The 17,075-nt window shown below is 41.1% G+C and overlaps 1 protein-coding gene across 1 annotated transcript in view; it reads left to right on the plus strand.

Moving 5' to 3' along the window:
* The first annotated feature begins 2,317 nt into the window (after window positions 1-2,317).
* The window catches only part of PI4K2A (phosphatidylinositol 4-kinase type 2 alpha), a 40,742-nt gene continuing 25,984 nt past the window's right edge, over window positions 2,318-17,075 (plus strand). The window contains exons 1-2 of the mRNA XM_036886331.2: window positions 2,318-2,879; window positions 9,648-9,848. Coding sequence (XP_036742226.2) covers window positions 2,445-2,879; window positions 9,648-9,848 — 636 coding nt within the window. The 5' untranslated portion in view covers window positions 2,318-2,444. The remainder of the gene's footprint in view (window positions 2,880-9,647; window positions 9,849-17,075) is intronic.

Below are 17,075 nucleotides of genomic sequence, written 5' to 3' on the forward strand. Positions count from 1 at the left end.
TGTGGTCAAATTATGGAGAGGCCTGAAAAATTAGGGAGAAGATATGGTTTGCAAAATTTAGCTTCAAGAGACAAATTTACAGACACTGGAAGTAGAACAGAGATTACCAGCAGTTAGGGGAAGGAGGAGTTATTGTTTAATGGTACAGGGTTTTTGTTGAGATGATGAAAAAGTTTTGGGTATAGATAGTGGTGAAAGTTATGTAATATTGTGAATGTATTTAATGCTACCAAATCGTATATTTATGAATGATTAAAATAATATATATTATGTATATTTTACCAGAAGAAAAATGGAATTTTCTTTATCAGAGCAGTGACACAATGAAACCAGTGTTTTAAGAAAATTAATCTGGGAATAATACCACCAGGTGATCAGAGAGAGATTAAAAGAAGAGAAACAAACTCAGAAGCTACTGTCATAGTATTGCTAAGTCTCAAAGCTAAAGTGGTATCAGTGAAGATGGAAAGAAGGGGGGTAAATATGAGGCACAGTTCATAGAGATGTGTAATAAGAAGCGATATAGTGTTAAAAGCATGGAGCTAGTTTTTCTGGATTTGAATCCAGCTATGATAGTAACTGACTGCATGACCATAGACAAGCTACTCAGTTTCCAACATCATAGGGGCTCTAATGCCGGATATGTGACTTAATCCACATGATGCACTTAAAACAGTATCCGGCATATGCTTAGCATTTGGTAAAGTGCTAGCATGTATTGACACTCTTTTCAGTAAAAGGAAAATCAAGTTCTAAGAGGTAGATACATAAATAAATTCTGAGTGTTTTCCAGAGAAAACACTCAGAATTCAAGGGAGAACTCTGAACCTTGGAGCTTTTCTTGACCATAATAAAGTTTAGGGGCTAAATGAGATGAATACTAAGAGATCATCTCTGTGGCTTATGGCCCCTGGGACATAAGAGGCAAATATTGCTTAATTACTTGTTGTTTCTATTGGAAAGGGAAATACATGTCTTGTAACTTAAAGGGGAAATTGAACCATCTGTTTGGACCTATGCCTAGGATGATTTATTTGGCAAAGAAAAAGTTAAAGACACTCCCATACATACAATTAAACAATTGTTCTTTCAATTCAGTACTGATAGTTAGCTGTAGCAATAATTGGATTCAGTAAAGAATGATTATGAAATATTGGTTACTATGTGGCTGGTCATCTTTTGTGAAAACCCATTCTCTAGTTTGCTGGTTGCTTTAAGCACAAAACTAAAAACGGAAAACCACCCCAGTTATATAAAGCTACGTTTTGTTGAGTGCTTTTTTACTAAGCACTATGCTAAGTGCTTTACATACATTATCTGATTCTTACTTGATCACTTGAAGAAGGGACGATTATTTCAATTTTATAGATGAGACAAAAGGCTTGGAGAGTTAAGTAACTTGTACAAAATAGTAAGTGTGGAGCTGGGGTTCAAACTCAAACATCTCTGATTCCCTTTTTCTACCCCCGCCCCCAGTGATCTAATTACATTCTTCCTCTAAGACAGCTCAGAGCACAAACCCCACTTGGCTTTTGCTGACTCTCTAGCCTACCCCGAAATCGCTGAACTCCTATTACGGTTTTTTCGGCTTTCGTTGGCTCTTTTTCTTTTACTGCCTCAGAGGACTGTGTGTTTTCAGCTTGAGGGCAGGGACTGTATCTTCCTTCTCTTTTCCACTGATTAAAATGTACCGAGCATCCATTGTGTCTAAGTACTGAGGTTTTAGAGTGGTGAATAAAACAGTCACGGACTCTCTCATGGAACTTTTTAGTCTAATGGAACAATATCTTACTTCAATTAACAAATAAAAATAAATTGCACTTAATAAAAAGCAATGAGCATTGGGCCAGGCACTGTGAAAGCTGCGTGATGGCTGGGACTTTAAAAAAACTTTTTATTTAGGTAGATCAGAGATTTTTGTTTCTTTGCTTCACTTTCGTCTCTCTAGCACTTAGAACACAGTAGGTGCTCAGTGAATATTTAATGACTAAGGGCATGATTGAATACAAATAAGAAGATTAGATTTTTCTAGTCTCACAGATAGTTCACAGTACGCACTCAAACGAGTGACTCACTCGGTAGGTTACGTTATCGAAAGCTCCCAGAGACCTGCCAGGAGCTGGAAGTTAAGGGCGGAGCTAAACTGGTTAGAACAGAAGGCGTGTCTGACCCTGGTTTGGCTCCTGGAGCATGCGCAGTCTTCATAGAAGGTGACGAGAAAAATGCGGAGGGCGAGAGATTGCGTAGGCGCTGGTTTTGATTGGCTACCGTTGGCGCGCCAGGGGTCGTGCTTATTCGTCGCCAAGTAAACAGGCAAGGTAGGGGCGGGGCTAAAGAGGTACCGCGACCTGGTTGGCCAGGCGGGGGTGGGGGTGTCGCGGATTGGTCCCGGCTGCAAGCAGCTTTGTGGAGCTCACCGGGTCCAGGAGCCGGTTGCCTGAGGGATGGACGAGACGAGCCCACTAGTTTCCCCTGAGCGGGCTCAACCCCCGGACTACACCTTCCCGTCTGGCTCGGTCGTTCACTTTCCGCAGGTGCCGGGGGGCGCGGTCCGAGTGGCTGCGGCGGCCGGCCCGGCCCCCTCTCCGCCAGGCTCTCCGGGCCACGACCGGGAGCGACAGCCACTGCTGGATCGGGCCCGGGGTGCGGCGGCCCAGTGCCAGACCCAAACCGTGGCGGCGCAGGCCCAGGCCCTGGCCGCCCAGGCCGCGGCGGCGGCGCACGCCGCGCAGGCCCACCGCGAGCGGAACGAGTTCCCGGAGGACCCCGAGTTCGAGGCAGTGGTGCGGCAGGCGGAGCTGGCTATCGAGCGCTGCATCTTCCCGGAGCGCATCTACCAGGGCTCCAGCGGCAGCTACTTCGTCAAAGATCCTCAGGGGGTGAGAGATGGGTGGGGACCGCGGCCGCAGGCTCCGGGGAAGGTGGGCCTGTCGGGGCATTTTGGGGCTTCGCACAGCCAGAGGGAGAAGGGAGGTTGAAAGGCTGCAAAAGGGAGAAACTTCACAGTGCGGAGTACCTTGGCAGGATTTTGGAATGCCGCTGAGGACTGGAGATGGAGAATCTCTGCGGAATGAAGAAATAAATCAGAACTTATTTGGTGGGGGAGGAGTGAGCGGAAAATGAAAAGAGGAAATTGACCAGATAAACCCAAGGGGCCGATCTGAGTGGTGGGGCAATCGGCCTCTGAACAGAGACGCGCGGTGAGATGCTTCTTTCTAGTAGGTTCCTTAGCTTTAAACTACAGAGACTGCTCTTTGGCCATTGAACTACAGATTTGAGCCCTGGCCTCGTTCTCTCCTTTTGCATCGAACCAGTGTTTGTTGTTGCTCTTCGTTGAGGAGGACTGGTGATTCAGCAGGGGCCCTGAAGGTGCAGTTCCAGCTTTCTTTATTGTGGGGCTGTCTCCTGCCACTGTTCCAGGTCTCCTAATGGCAGACATTGGTGATAGGATGGACTCACCAGGTTATTGCTCTCTTCTGGGAAATAGTTCAAATCCCTTTTTATTGTTTCTCAGATTATAATGTGGAGTTTAAAAAACATGGGACAGCCTGTACCTTTTACTTTCATTTATCTCCCAAGACTATCAGCAGTTTGCTTTTTAGCTAAGGCAGAGTGTCAGCTGACCTTTATTTTGTCCCTTGCATGTGTATAAAGGGGGATGGGGACGGGATGGGATTAGGGAACGGAGTTTCCAAGGCATCTGAGAGGTGACCTTTATTCTTTTGAAACTGCAGACGAATTTAAGTTATCTAGATCCAACCAGAGGGTCAGAAAATACTAAGTCTTCCCTGTCAACAGTTGTCAGATGGGCCAGAATGGCTTATTAGAAAAATGTATTATTGTTATACTTATTAACATGTTGGGCATCAAAACTCCCTCAGATTTTCCCTGCATCTCTCCTGTGTGAACTCTTTAGGTGGGTAGTGTGCTGTTTTGACAGGAGTGCCAAGTGGCCAGGATGGACTTTGACTTGTAGCTGTTGGTTAGGTTCATTGAATGTTATTTTCTTGGATGTCATTGTTCCTGAATTATTATAAAAACCTGAAAGCAATTCTGTCACCAACTCAGTTAACTAAGTTGGGGAAAGCTTTGAGAGTTATAAGTCTTTCCAAGTCTTCCAACTCCAAACAGTGAGTTAAATTGAAAGTACAAAGGGCAGCCATCACTTACAGAAGAAAAGAAAGGTGTGGGTCTTGAGGTCTAAATGTTAGCAAAATACTTTTATCTTTTCTATTTGGGAACCAGAATGAGATCTAAGATATGAGTGGGTTTTTCAATTTTTGAAGATTTTTAATATGTTTTTTATTTTTTTAGCTTGTTGGTTGATAGAAGAGGGGGCTAAGATTATCTTTGATAGGTACAGAACAGGAGGAAGGTTTCTGTTTTTCTTTCATGACGTTGTCACAGCTCTGTTGGAAGTGTGTCATGTCAGCTGAGAAGTGATCTGGTGCTCTGACTCTAGAGGTATGTTTCTTGGTGATTTGCAGGATCCTAGACTCTAACATTGCTTGGCCACAGTCCTTTCTTAGAGGGTAAGTCAAAACACATATACCCTCACAAAACTTATTATGTAACCATCCTGCTCCCATGGAGGAAAATGTGGTTCAGAGCAGGACTGCTCCCTAAATGCTGTGGTGTGTTGTACGGGACCACAGGCTCACTGTAGTTGGTCTTGTCATCTTTGGCTCTGCTCCAAATGTGTTTATTATTTTACTTAACAAATACTTAGGTAGCATTTACTATTCATTAGGTACAATTTGAAGTGCTTTACAAATAATGATTTAATACTCCTAACACCTTTCGAGGTAGGTATTATTTTCCCTGCAGATGACAATAGTGAGGTGCACAGTTTAACTAAGTTGCTCTCACAGCTAGTAGTTGGGAGGTAGGACTCAGACCCAGGCAGACTGGCTCCAGAGTTCATGTTTCTGCTAGGCTCTGCTGCCTAAGAGCTCATTAGTCATATGAATTTCTGGTTTCTCTTTTCAGCTACCATGTTGGTTAGGACTAAAGTTGGCTATGTATGGCAGAAAATTTAAAATAATAGTGACTTGAATAATGACAGGTAACTCTTACGAAAGTCTACGGGCCGCTCAGGGCTGGCATGGCATTTCATTTTTTCAGGGATGCACTGTGAATACGCACCCTTCTATCCAGCTGATCAGCCATCTCTAGCATGTGGCTTCCACTTCATGGTCTGAGATGGCTGCTCAAACTTTAAACATCTTGTCTGCTTTTCAGCCAGTTGGAAGAAGGAAAGGAGAAGGAGAGTATGCCTTCCTTTAAGACAATTCCTAGAAGTTGCACCAGACTTTTCTCCTTACATCCTATTGTCCAGAACTTAACTGCAGTAGTGTCTGGGAACTATAGCCTTAATTTTGTCCAACTAAAAATCAAGGGTCCAGTGTCCAAGGCATAAAGGGTAACAGAGATGGGGGGCACTGCTACTTTTTGAGCTAAACACCTTGAAAGGTTCTTTTTTTACCTATTTTATTTTTTATTTTGGTATCATTAATGTACAATTACATGAGCAACATTATGGTTACTAGACTCCCCCCATTATCAAGTCCCCACCACATACCCCATTACAGTCACTGTCCATCAGCGTAGTAAGATGCTATAGAATCACTACTTGTCTTCTTTGTGCTATAACTGCCTTCCCTGTGCCCCCACCACCCGCCCTGCCACATTATGTGTGCCAATCGTAATGCCCCTTTTTCCTGAAAGGTTCTTGAAGGTAACAGCCCTAATTTCATTTCCCAACTTAGGATGGTCTCTTCCTCAGGGCAAGCAGTGGGGACCTAGAACATTAGGATGGAAAATGCGAGATCAGAAGTCAGGGTAGAGTGCTCATATTACCCTCACTTACATTCTTGAGCTTCAGGCCTCATGTTTAATCACCTACAAAAATATTTTTTGAGCATATTCTTTTTTGTGAGGCCAGTAATACTAAATGTTCATTTTGCCAAGAATCATAGAATAGCGTGTGATTCACTAGTTTATTCAGAGGATAGAGTGAGATAGTGTACATGAGAGCCCCTGGCATAGTTCCTGGTGCTTAGTGGAAGCTCAGAATGTTTTAAGGTATATGCCTGCCTCTGGGTAAGGCTCTCTTGGATACATGGCACTGGATAAGGCAAAAATAGTATAATTTGGGGAAGATGCTTTCATGACCACTGCGAATAGTAATTCATTAGATCTAATGCTAATTGGCATTTGCTTCAAAATTTTACAACTACTGCTCACATGTTCTAGAAACTTGGTTGTATATCAGTAATTTTTAACCTTTTAAAAATACTTTATCCACCAAGCATTTGTCATGAAAACAGTGCAGTATTTTTTCCACTTTTCAAATACAAGGTTACGTTATAATACTGAATGTGCTTCTTCCAACCACCTATGCTCTCCAAGAAATTCTGATGTCCTCACACCTGGTGGAGAACACTGATAAGCAAATGACAAACATAATTTTCTTAACTAAAATGTTAAGAGGTAGTCAAGTTTGTATATCATATATAGATATAGTTCATGAGATTTTTAAATATCATCTACCTGCTGTTATGGAGTTGTCTCAGGCTGCAAGGTGCAATGGATGAGGCAGGTTGGGTCAGTGTCACTGTATTCTATTTGAATCCCGTCTTCTTTCAGGGACTCATCTGTTTGGAGTAGCCCATCCCTCTCCTTTGTAAGATTTACCATGTAAATAAGGCTTCTCCACCTAAATAACTAAGCCTAGGAGTGTTTTTTCCATCCAGTCTCTAATAAAGAATGAAGCAGTTCTCAGAGTGTGGCCCAAGGACCACTAGCAATCCTTAAGGAGTTCACAGATCAAAATTTTGATAATAACTTTAAAACTATATTTGGCTTTTTTACTCTCATTTCCTTATGAATGTACAGTAGAGATGTCCAGAGGCTGCATTATGTGTGATATTGAAACAGTATTAAGGAAGATGTGAGAATACAGTTGTCTCTTATTAACCCAGACATGAGAGAGAGTTGCAAAGATGAATCATTGTCAGTCTTCTCACAAAAAAGAATTTTTGAAAATATAGTTATTTTTCATAAAAACATGTCACTTATGTTAACATATAATAGGTTTGTTTTTATTAAGTGATTTAATAAATAGTCTTAATGTTTCCATTTTAATTTCTAATACAGCAAATAATCTTACCCACATAAACAAAAGCTTTGGGGGTTTTTAATAATTTTTAAGAGTTTAAAGGATTCTCAAGACCAAAAAGTTTGAGGACATTCTACTTCATGTTTACCAAACTTTAGAAAAAAACTTATTTAAAGTTATTTCTTTATATTTCAGTGTACGATAAGAGTGATGTGCTTGAGCTGGTCTTAGATTTTAGCATAGCCTAGTAACCTCTTCCTTGGGGCTGCTGGATAGATGTAGGAACCCCTTTAGTTCCAGGGTCCACTAATTAGTCGTGGTCCTGACATCAGCCAGTTAGTGGCTTCTTACTTCCTTGCGCAGTTCTGTTTTTATCTCTGAGATGATGGACTGCAGCTACTTAAGCAAGCCATTCCTCACCCACTTTGTGAAAAAGGGGTTAGTAAGTGGGTGTTAAGGAATGGTGTTCTAAAATTATTGGTATCAAACTGAAGCTTTCTCCCAAAGGTAATAAAGAATTGAAAATATATTGAGGAAGAATGGTGAGAAAAAGCAGGCAGTAGTTATTTTCCTTTTCACCAAATAATGGTGAGTGTCTTTCCAATTTGAGTGGTTTTACAGTTTGTTTTCTGTGAATTAGGAGAGTATTCAGTAACACAGTTGACTATGTGAAGTTAACATTAGCTTTGGAAATTAGGCCAGAGGCTGCTTTGTGTACCTCACACGCTGTCTTACACAAGCTGGGTACTGAGCAAATGTTAAGAATTGAATTGAGCCGACACTTTGTCCTGAAAGGCTCCCCTTCCGTTCTGAATATTCTTCTGTTCCTTCTTCCTTCCTGCCCTACCATTCTGCCATATGTCCAGTCTAGATGTTATTGTTTAATGAAACCCTTGTAATACTGAGATAACCATGATTACTAATGCTTTTAGTGTCAGAATGCTTTCTGACCCTCCTCACGGTGGAAGAAGACTGAGAAGTTTGAGAGGTCAGTCTGCAAATGCTGCTTGGCTGCAGTCTAGGCCTTCAGGTTCCACTTTCTTTAAGTGAAGTATCTGAGCCTTAACCCTGGTAGTTTTCAGCGCCCCCCCGCCAATAGACAATGTGCCTGTCTCCCTTTTACTGAGGAACAGCTTGCTGAATGGCACATTGGACCTCAGTTGAACTGTCGGATTCTGGGACGAGCCTCAGCTTGTCCTGTGGCCTCACCGCCCAGGTTCCAGAGAGTTAGTGGACTCACCAGTCATTCCCTGAGGGACAAGCCCCTTGCTGCTGCTGCCGTGTGGTTCAGAGCCTAGGGTTCCAGAACTACAGAGATAGAGAAGAAGATTGCTAACTTAGGCCTCTTGTTAGCACTTTGGAAAAGAAAGACTGAAGACTTTTGTTAGGAATACATGCATTTGACTTTTTCCAGTGAGTAAGTACATTTGTCCGTCTCTAAGAATAAATGGATTCTTTTGGAGGGAGGAGGAAACTTTTGTACTACTCTTGCTCTCTCAAATCCTTGCAAAGCTTCTTGAAGGAACTGGCTTCAAGATTGACCAATTATTGTTGGAGACAAACACCTAGCCAATTCCTAATACGAGTACTTAGCAGGCAAGTGGGTGTGTGTTTTCTGCTGTGACTTGTCTTTCAGGAAGTGACACCCACAGGAAAATGTCTTATAACCCTGACTAGCTTGAGTTGGCTGTGGGGTTAGGGGAGAGGGAAAGTCATATGATATGAACATGAATCACTTAGTTAGCATATTTACTTTTCTTTCTTTGAAAGTGCCAGTTTTGGGACTGGAGGGAATGAGATAGATGTAAAACAACTTCAGAGGGCTGACTGGCCTGGGGAAGAGCCCTTCAAGAGCAAAGGCCACAGTGTTTACATGCTGCAGCATCCCATATTTCCAGGGACCTTTGAGAATTAAGTTACTGTCTGCTGGAGATGATGGATTTTAACCTTTGTGGCCTATCATGATTCGGTCTCTTGCCTATCAGAATTACTTAAAAGAACCCCATCCCAACCAGACAGCTGACCCTTTTTCCTGCTGTGATTTTTCTCTTCCTTTGCTTTCCAAGTTTGTCTTAACTAAACTCTTTATTTTAAGATTTTGTTAACATACATGGGGGTGGGATAGTAAGGCTCTTAGAGGAAATCAGGGAGGAATTTTCTTAACCTTATTCCATAATACCTTGTTAATTTCCTTTCAATCAATACTTTTATAAGTCTTTACGTAACTAAAGCAGGCAACAAACAGTATATGAATGTACCTTGGAAGTTGGGGTTTGATGGTGTTAAAATCTGTTGCACCATATAGACTTGGCACTTTCTTTGGCCCCAGCCCTCTTTGGCAGTGGGTCTTAACTGCACACTTGAGCTGTGTGTTCCCCTTATAAGCTGGGGAGAAACCAGTGTCCGACTGTAAGGAGAGATTGTCTACCTGGGCCCTGTCATTTTCTAGATTCCTGCTGACCAGGTCTGGGAGCTAGCTCCTTCAGTCAACTTGCCTTTAAATCTTCCTTTTCTTTTGTCTGTGTAGAAGATCATTGCTGTCTTCAAACCCAAGAATGAAGAGCCATATGGACACCTTAATCCTAAGTGGACCAAGTGGCTGCAGAAGCTGTGCTGTCCCTGCTGCTTTGGCCGTGACTGCCTTGTCCTCAACCAGGGCTATCTCTCAGAAGCGGGGGCCAGCTTGGTGGACCAAAAACTGGAACTCAACATTGTACCCCGTACAAAGGTCAGTGACCTGTCTCCAGGGAGCCTTCCTGCCTGCCCAGAGTTCCCTGGGCCATGTTGGTGGGACCAGTAGATCCAGTGAGGACTGTTTATGCCCTGAGTCTAGGGTTCTCAGCCTTTATTGTGGGGGGTAGAGGAGTAGTAGATTTAGACTTATCATGATCTGATATCTGATGAAAGCTTTCCTGAGAAGGATATACATAAAACTTTTGCACACAAAGTTTTAGGAAGTTCACCAACCCTCTGATGTACATTTATGGACTTCCTGGGTCTTCGGTAACTTGTTAGAGAGTTAGCTGCTTTTGTAGCTCACTGTCTTAGATTTCCAAGCTATTCCAGGATTTAGATGCAGTCTAGAATGGTTTAGCTGATGTCAGCTAAGTACTTATTGCAGGTCTGGCAAGGAAGACTCTAGGGTTGAGGGTTAGAGTAAAGGTGTGGCCTGGACCCCTACAGGGAACTGACATGGAATTCCCACCTATCTTTCTGCTATGGAATTCTGATAGTTGTCTGAACATAACAAAATCAGGGTCCCAGATCCAGGCTATCCATACTTAGAATAGATTTGCACACACCTTATATGTGTTATAGACTTAGTTGAGGTTCTAACAAAAGGTCTAGACTATACCTCTGCCCCTCCCTCCAAAATATGCTTAAATACAGAATTGAATGCATTCAATTTCAGTAAGTTTATTGATGCCAGGTTAAGAACCTCTGTACCACAGGGTGTTCCATGAAACTTTCCAAGGATTATGAGGGAAACGATCTGCTGGTCAGCATATGAACGTTTGAGGACACATCATTTAGTATGTGTCATTTAGTCCATTTAGTATGTAGCTACCTGAGGTTTAGTAAATTTAAGGTGGAACTCTAATCTGATGCCCTAAGGCTGCAGGAGCATGTTTGTAGTTCTAAACCTCTTTGAGAATCTGATGAAAGCTATAGATCTTTCCAGAAAAAGTGTACATATTCGTAGTTATTGTTTTACATTTAATTGCAGGGGATGTTTCATAGACAGTTGAAGTCCATCCACGGACCTCATAAAGACCACACCTCTAGATTAGAAATCTCAGCTTGTAGTTTTCTTGACAGGTTTAGATGGTTTTCTTTGCAGGTTAGTTAATGGACTCTGTGGGCAAAGAGACAGATCAGCAGATGGGAGCTTCCCTTCAAGCCTGTTCTTTTCTGTTTCCCAAGATATTTTAGAAGAAAATATGGTTGTTGTGAATGTTTGACCATGTCTGCGCCTTTGCCCCCATACTCCAAACAATAAGCCAACTAGTTTGTAAATTTGTAGAAGTCAGGGATCATTTCTTGAAATTTTCTTCTCTCATTCTCAGTGCCTAGCAAAGTACTGTACTTATAGCAAGTATTCTGTAAATACCAGATGAATCAGTGAATGAATATCAAGCCATGAGAGACAATACCAGAGGTCCCCCAACTTCAGGTCTATGAAGAGAGTGTTTTATTATAGTTCCAGGCTTGTAGCTCCCATTTTTTTTTAGTAAGATATTATTGATACACACTCTTATGACGGTTTCACATGAAAAAACAATGGTTAAAAAAAAAAAAGAAAAAAGAGAAAACAATGTGGTTTCTACATTCACCCCTGTTATGTCCCCTCATTCCCTATTGCAGTTACTGCCCATTGTAGTAAGATGCCACAGTCACTATTGCCTTCTCTGTGCTACACTGTCTTCCACCGGATCCCCCACCATATGTGCCAATCATAATACCCCTCAATCCTCTTCTCCCTCCCCCTCCACCCACCTTCCCCCAAGCCTCCACTTTGGTAACAGCTAGTCCCTTCTGGAGTCTGTGAGTCTGCTGCTGTTTTCTTCCTTCAGTTTCGCTTCCTGTTATATTCCACAAATTAGGTAAATCATTTGGCACTTGTCTTTCTCCACCTGGCTTAGTTCACTGAGCATAATATCCTCTATCTCCATCCACGTTGTTGCAAATTGTAGGATTTCTTTCTTTCTTATGGCTGAATAATATTCCATTGTGTATATATACCACATCTTCTTTATCTATTCATCTACTGATGGACACTTAGGTTGTTTCCTTATCTTAGCTATTGTAAATAGTGCTGAAATAAACATAGGGGTGCCTATGTCTTTTTGAATCTGAGAAATTATGTTCTTTGGGTAAATTCCTAGGAATGGAATTCCCAGGTCAACTTGTATTTCTATTTTTAGTTTTTTGAGGAACATCCATACTGCTTTCCACAATGGTTGAATTAGCTTACATTCCCACCAGCAGTGTAGGAAGGCTCCCCTTTCTCCACATCCTCGTCAGCATTTGTTGTTGTTTGTCTTTTGGATGGTGGCCATCCTAACTGGTGTGAAAATTGTAGTTTTAATTTGCATTTCCCTGATAATTAGTGATGTGGAGCATGTTTTCATGTGCCTGTTGGCCATCTGGATTTCTTCTTTGGAGAAGTGTCTGTTCATATGCTCCGCCCATTTTTTAATTGGGTTATTTGCTTTTGGGGTGTTGAGGTGTGTGAGTTCTTTATATATTTTGGATGTTAACCCCTTGTCAGCTATGTCACTTACAAATATATTCTACCATACTGTAGGATGCCTTTTTGTTCTGCTGATAGTGTCCTTTGCTGTACAGAAGCTTTTAAGTTAGATGTAGTCTCGTGTTCATTTTTGCTTTTGTTTCTCTTGCTTGAGGAGATGCATTCAGAAAAAAGTTGCTCATGTTTATATTCAGATTTTTGCCTATGTCATTTTCTAAGAGTTTTATGGTTTCATGACTTACATTCAGGTCTTAGATGCATTTTGAGTTTACATTTGTTTATGGGATTAGCCAATGATCAGTTTCATTCTCTTGTATGTAGCTGTCCAGTTTTGCCAACACCAGTTGTTGAAGAGGCTGTCATTTCCCAATTGTATGTCCATGGCTCCTTTATCATATAGTAATTGACCATATATACTTGGGTTTATACTGGGGCTCTCTAGTCTGTTCCATTGGTCTATGGGTCTGTTCTTGTGCCAATACCAAATTGTCTTGATCACTGTGGCTTTGTAGTAGAGTTTGAAGTCAGAGAGCGTAATCCTCCCAGCTTTATTCTTCCTTCTCAGGATTGCTTTGGCTATTCGGGGTCTTTTATGGTTCCATACGAATTTTAGAACTTTTTGTCTAGTTTGTTAAAGAATGCTGTTGGTATTTTGATAGGGATTGCATTGAATCTGTAGATTGCTTTAGGCAGGATGGCCATTTTGACAATATTAATTCTTCCTATCCATGAGCACAGGATGTGTTTCCATTTATTGGTATCTCCTTTAATTTCTCTCATGAGTGTCTTGTAGCTTTCAGAGAATAGGTCTTTCACTTCCTTGGTTAGGTTTATTCCTAGGTATTTTATTCTTTTTGATGCAATTGTGAATGGAATTGTTTTCCTGATAGTTCATCGTTAGTGTTAGTTGATCATTAGTGTATAGGAGTGCAACAGATTTCTGTGTATTAATTTTGTATCCTGCAATGTTGCTAAATTCAGATATTAGATCTAGTAGTTTTGGAGTGGACTCTTTAGGGTTTTTTATGTACAATATCATGTCATCTGCAAACAGTGTGACAGTTTAACTTCTTCTTTACCAGTCTGGATGCCTTTTATTTCTTTGTGTTGTCTGGTTGCCATGATGAGAACCTCCAGAACTATGTTGAATAAAAGTGGAGAGAGTGGGCATCCTTGTCTTGTTTCCGATCTTAAAGGAAAGGCTTTCAGCTTTTCACTGTTAAGTATGATGTTGGCTGTGGGTTTGTCATATATGGCCTTTATTATGTTGAGGTACTTGCCCTCTATACCCATTTTGTTGAGAGTTTTTATCATGAATGGATGTTGAATTTTGTCAAATGCTTTTTCAGCAAATGGAGATGATCATGTGGTTTTTGTCCTTCTTTTTATTTATGTGGTGGATGATGTTGATGGATTTTCTAATATTGTACCATCCTTGCATCCCTGAAATAAGTCCTACTTGATCGTGATGGATGATCTTTTTGATGTATTTTTGAATTTGGTTTGCTATTATTTTGTTGAGTATTTTTGCATCTATGTTCATCAGGGATATTGGTCTGTAATTTTCTCTTTTGTGGTGTCTTTGCTTGGTTTTGGTATTAGAGTGATTCTGGCCTCGTAGAATGAGTTTGGAAGTATTCCTTCCTCTTCTACTTTTTGGAAAACTTAAAGGAGGATGGGTATTAGATCTTCACTAAATGTTTGAAAAAATTCAGTGGTGAAGCCATCTGGTCCAGGTGTTTTGTTCTTAGGTAGTTTTTTGATTACCAGTTCAATTTCTTTGCAAGTAGTTGGTCTGTTCAGATTTTCTGTTTCTTTCTGGGTCAGCCTTGGAAGGTTGTATTTTTCTAGAAAGTTGTCCATTTCTTCTAGGTTATCCAATTTGTTAGCACATAATTTTTCATAGCATTCTCTAATAATTCTTTGTATTTCTCTGGTGTCCATAGTGATTTTTCCTTTCTCATTTCTGATTTTGCTTATGTGTGTAGACTCCCTTTTTTTCTTGATAAGTCTGGCTAGAGGTTTTTCTATTTTGTTTATTTTCTCGAAGAACCAGCTCCTGCTTTCATTGATTCTTTCTATTGTTTTATTCTTCTCAATTTTATTTATTTATGCTCTAATCTTTATTATGTCCCTCCTTCTATTGACTTTGGGCCTCATTTGTTCTTCTTTTTCTAGTTTCGTTAATTTTGAGTTTAGACTGTTCATATGAAATTGTTCTTCTTTCCTGAGGTAGGCCTGTATTGCAATATACTTCCCTCTTAGCACTGCCTTTGCTGCATCCCACAGATTTTGTGTTACTGAGTTATTGTTTGTCTCAATATGTTGCTTGATCTCTGTTTTTATTTGGTCATTGATCCATTGATTATTTAGGAGCATGTTGTTAAGCATCCATGTGTTTGTGAGCCTTTTTGTTTCCTTTGTACAATTTATTTCTAGTTTTAGACCATTGTGAACTGAGAAGTTGGTTGGTACAATTTGTCTTTTTTAGTTTACTGAGGCTCCTTTTGTGGCCTAGTATGTGGTCTATTCAGGAAAATGTTCCATGTGCACTTGAAAAGAATGTGTATCCTGCTGCTTTTGGGTGGAGAGTTCTGTAGATGTCTGTTAGGTCCATCTGTTCTAATATGTGGTTCAATGCCTCTGTCTCCTTACTAATTTTCTGTCCAGTGGATCTGTCCTTTGGAGTGAATGGAGTGTTGAAGTCTCCTAGAATGAATGCATTGCATTCTATTTCCCCTTTTAATTCTGTTAGTATTTGTTTCACATATATAGGTGCTCCTGTGTTGGGTGCATAGATATTTATAATGGTTATATCCTCTTGTTGGATTGACCCCTTTATCATTATGTTATGTCCTTCTTTGTCTCTTGTGACTTTCTTTGTTTTGAAGTATATTTTGTCTGATACAATGACTGTAACACCTGCTTTAGTCTCCCTATTAGTTGCATGAAATATCTTTTTCCATCCTTTCACTTTTAGTCCGTGTATGTCTTTGGGTTTAAAACAAATTTTAATTGTAGGCAGCATATAGTTGGGTCTTGTTTTTTTATCCATTCAGTGACTCTATGTCTTTTGATTGGTGCATTCAGTCCACTTACATTTAGGGTGATTATCGATAGGTATGTACTTAATGCCATTGCAGGCTTGAGATTTATGGTTACCAAAGGTTCAGGGGTAACTTCCTTACTATCTAAGAGTCTAAATTAACTCACTTAGTATGCTATTACAAATACAAATACAATCTAAAGGTTCTTTTTTTTTTCCCTTCCTTTTTTTCCTCCTCCATTCTTTATATATTAGGTATCATATTCTGTACACTTTGTCTATCCCTTTTTATTACCCCTGGTGACAACTATTTAACCTTAGGAACACTTCCATCTATAGCAGTCCCTTCAAAATACACTGTAGAGAAAGTTTGTGGGAGCTAAATTCTCTCAGCTTTTGCTCATCTGCAAATTGTTTAATCCCTCCTTCAAATTTAAATGATAATCTTGCCAGATAAAGTGTTCTTGGTTCAAGGCCCTTCTGCTTCATTGCATTAAATATATCATGCCACTTCCTTCTGGCCTGTAAGGTTTCTTTTGAGAAGTCTGATGATAGCCTGATGGGTTTTTCTTTGTATGTGATCTTATTTCTCTCTCTGGATGCTTTTAATAGTCTGTCCTTATCCTTGATCTTTGCCATTTTAATATTATATGTCTTGGTGTTGTCCTTCTTGGGTCCCTTGTATTGGGAGTTCTGTGCACCTTCATGGCCTGAGAGACTATCTCCTTCCCAGATTGGGGAAGTTTTCAGCAATTACTTCCTCAAAGACACTTTGTATCCTTTTTTCTCTCTGTGCCTCAGCTGCTTCTATTCCTCTTCCCTAGTTTCTATTTCATTTATTGTCTCCTCCACCGTATCTAATCTGCTTTTAATATCCTCCATTGTGCTCTTCAATGATTGGATCTCCATCCTAAATTCGTTCCTGAGTTCTTGAATATTTTTCTTTACCTCCATGAGTAAGTTTATGATTTTTATTTTGAAGTCTCTTTCAGGAAGATGTATTCAGTCTCACTCGGTCCATTCTCTGGTGGTGAGATTTTGCTTTGAACCAGGTTCCTTTGACGTTTCATATTTGTATGTGGCGCCCTCTAGTGCCTAGAAGCTCTATTCTCAGGAGCTGCTCAGCCCCTGGAGCAATGTAGGGGGTCACAGGGAAGTGGTATTGGTCCGTAGGGGGGGGAAAGAGCTGTTTCCTGCTTCCCGGCTGCTATGCCTGTCTCCACTGCCAGAACCAGTGGGCCATACACACAGGTGTAAGCCTCTATGCTTTGTGTTTGTAGCTGCCATAGGTGGGGCTTCCCTCTGGCTGGCCTGATGCCAGGGCAGGGGCTGCCGGTTTGCAAGCCAGGTACAGGCTAGCCAGGAGGAAGTCATAGTCTGTGTATTCCCCCCGGGGGCGCGGGGGGCGGAGGGGCTTGGAGCTGTGTAGCCAGCCAGGGGGATGGAGTGCCTGAAGATTAAGTTCCCAACCTGCTGGGCAGAGTGCACCCAGACAATTTTGTCTACCTCTCCTTTCTCCTGAGCAGTAAGATCTGTGCAATCCTTGCCCCATTATCAGCCATCTCATTGTTAGGAAGTCTCTGGCTGCCCGCCCAGATCGGATGGATATGAATTCCTGTTTTCCACAAGCAGCTGGAATCTCCACCTCTCCAGAT

The sequence above is a fragment of the Manis pentadactyla genome, chromosome 8, assembly GCF_030020395.1.
Source record: "Manis pentadactyla isolate mManPen7 chromosome 8, mManPen7.hap1, whole genome shotgun sequence".
Classification (NCBI taxonomy): Eukaryota; Metazoa; Chordata; class Mammalia; order Pholidota; family Manidae; genus Manis; species Manis pentadactyla.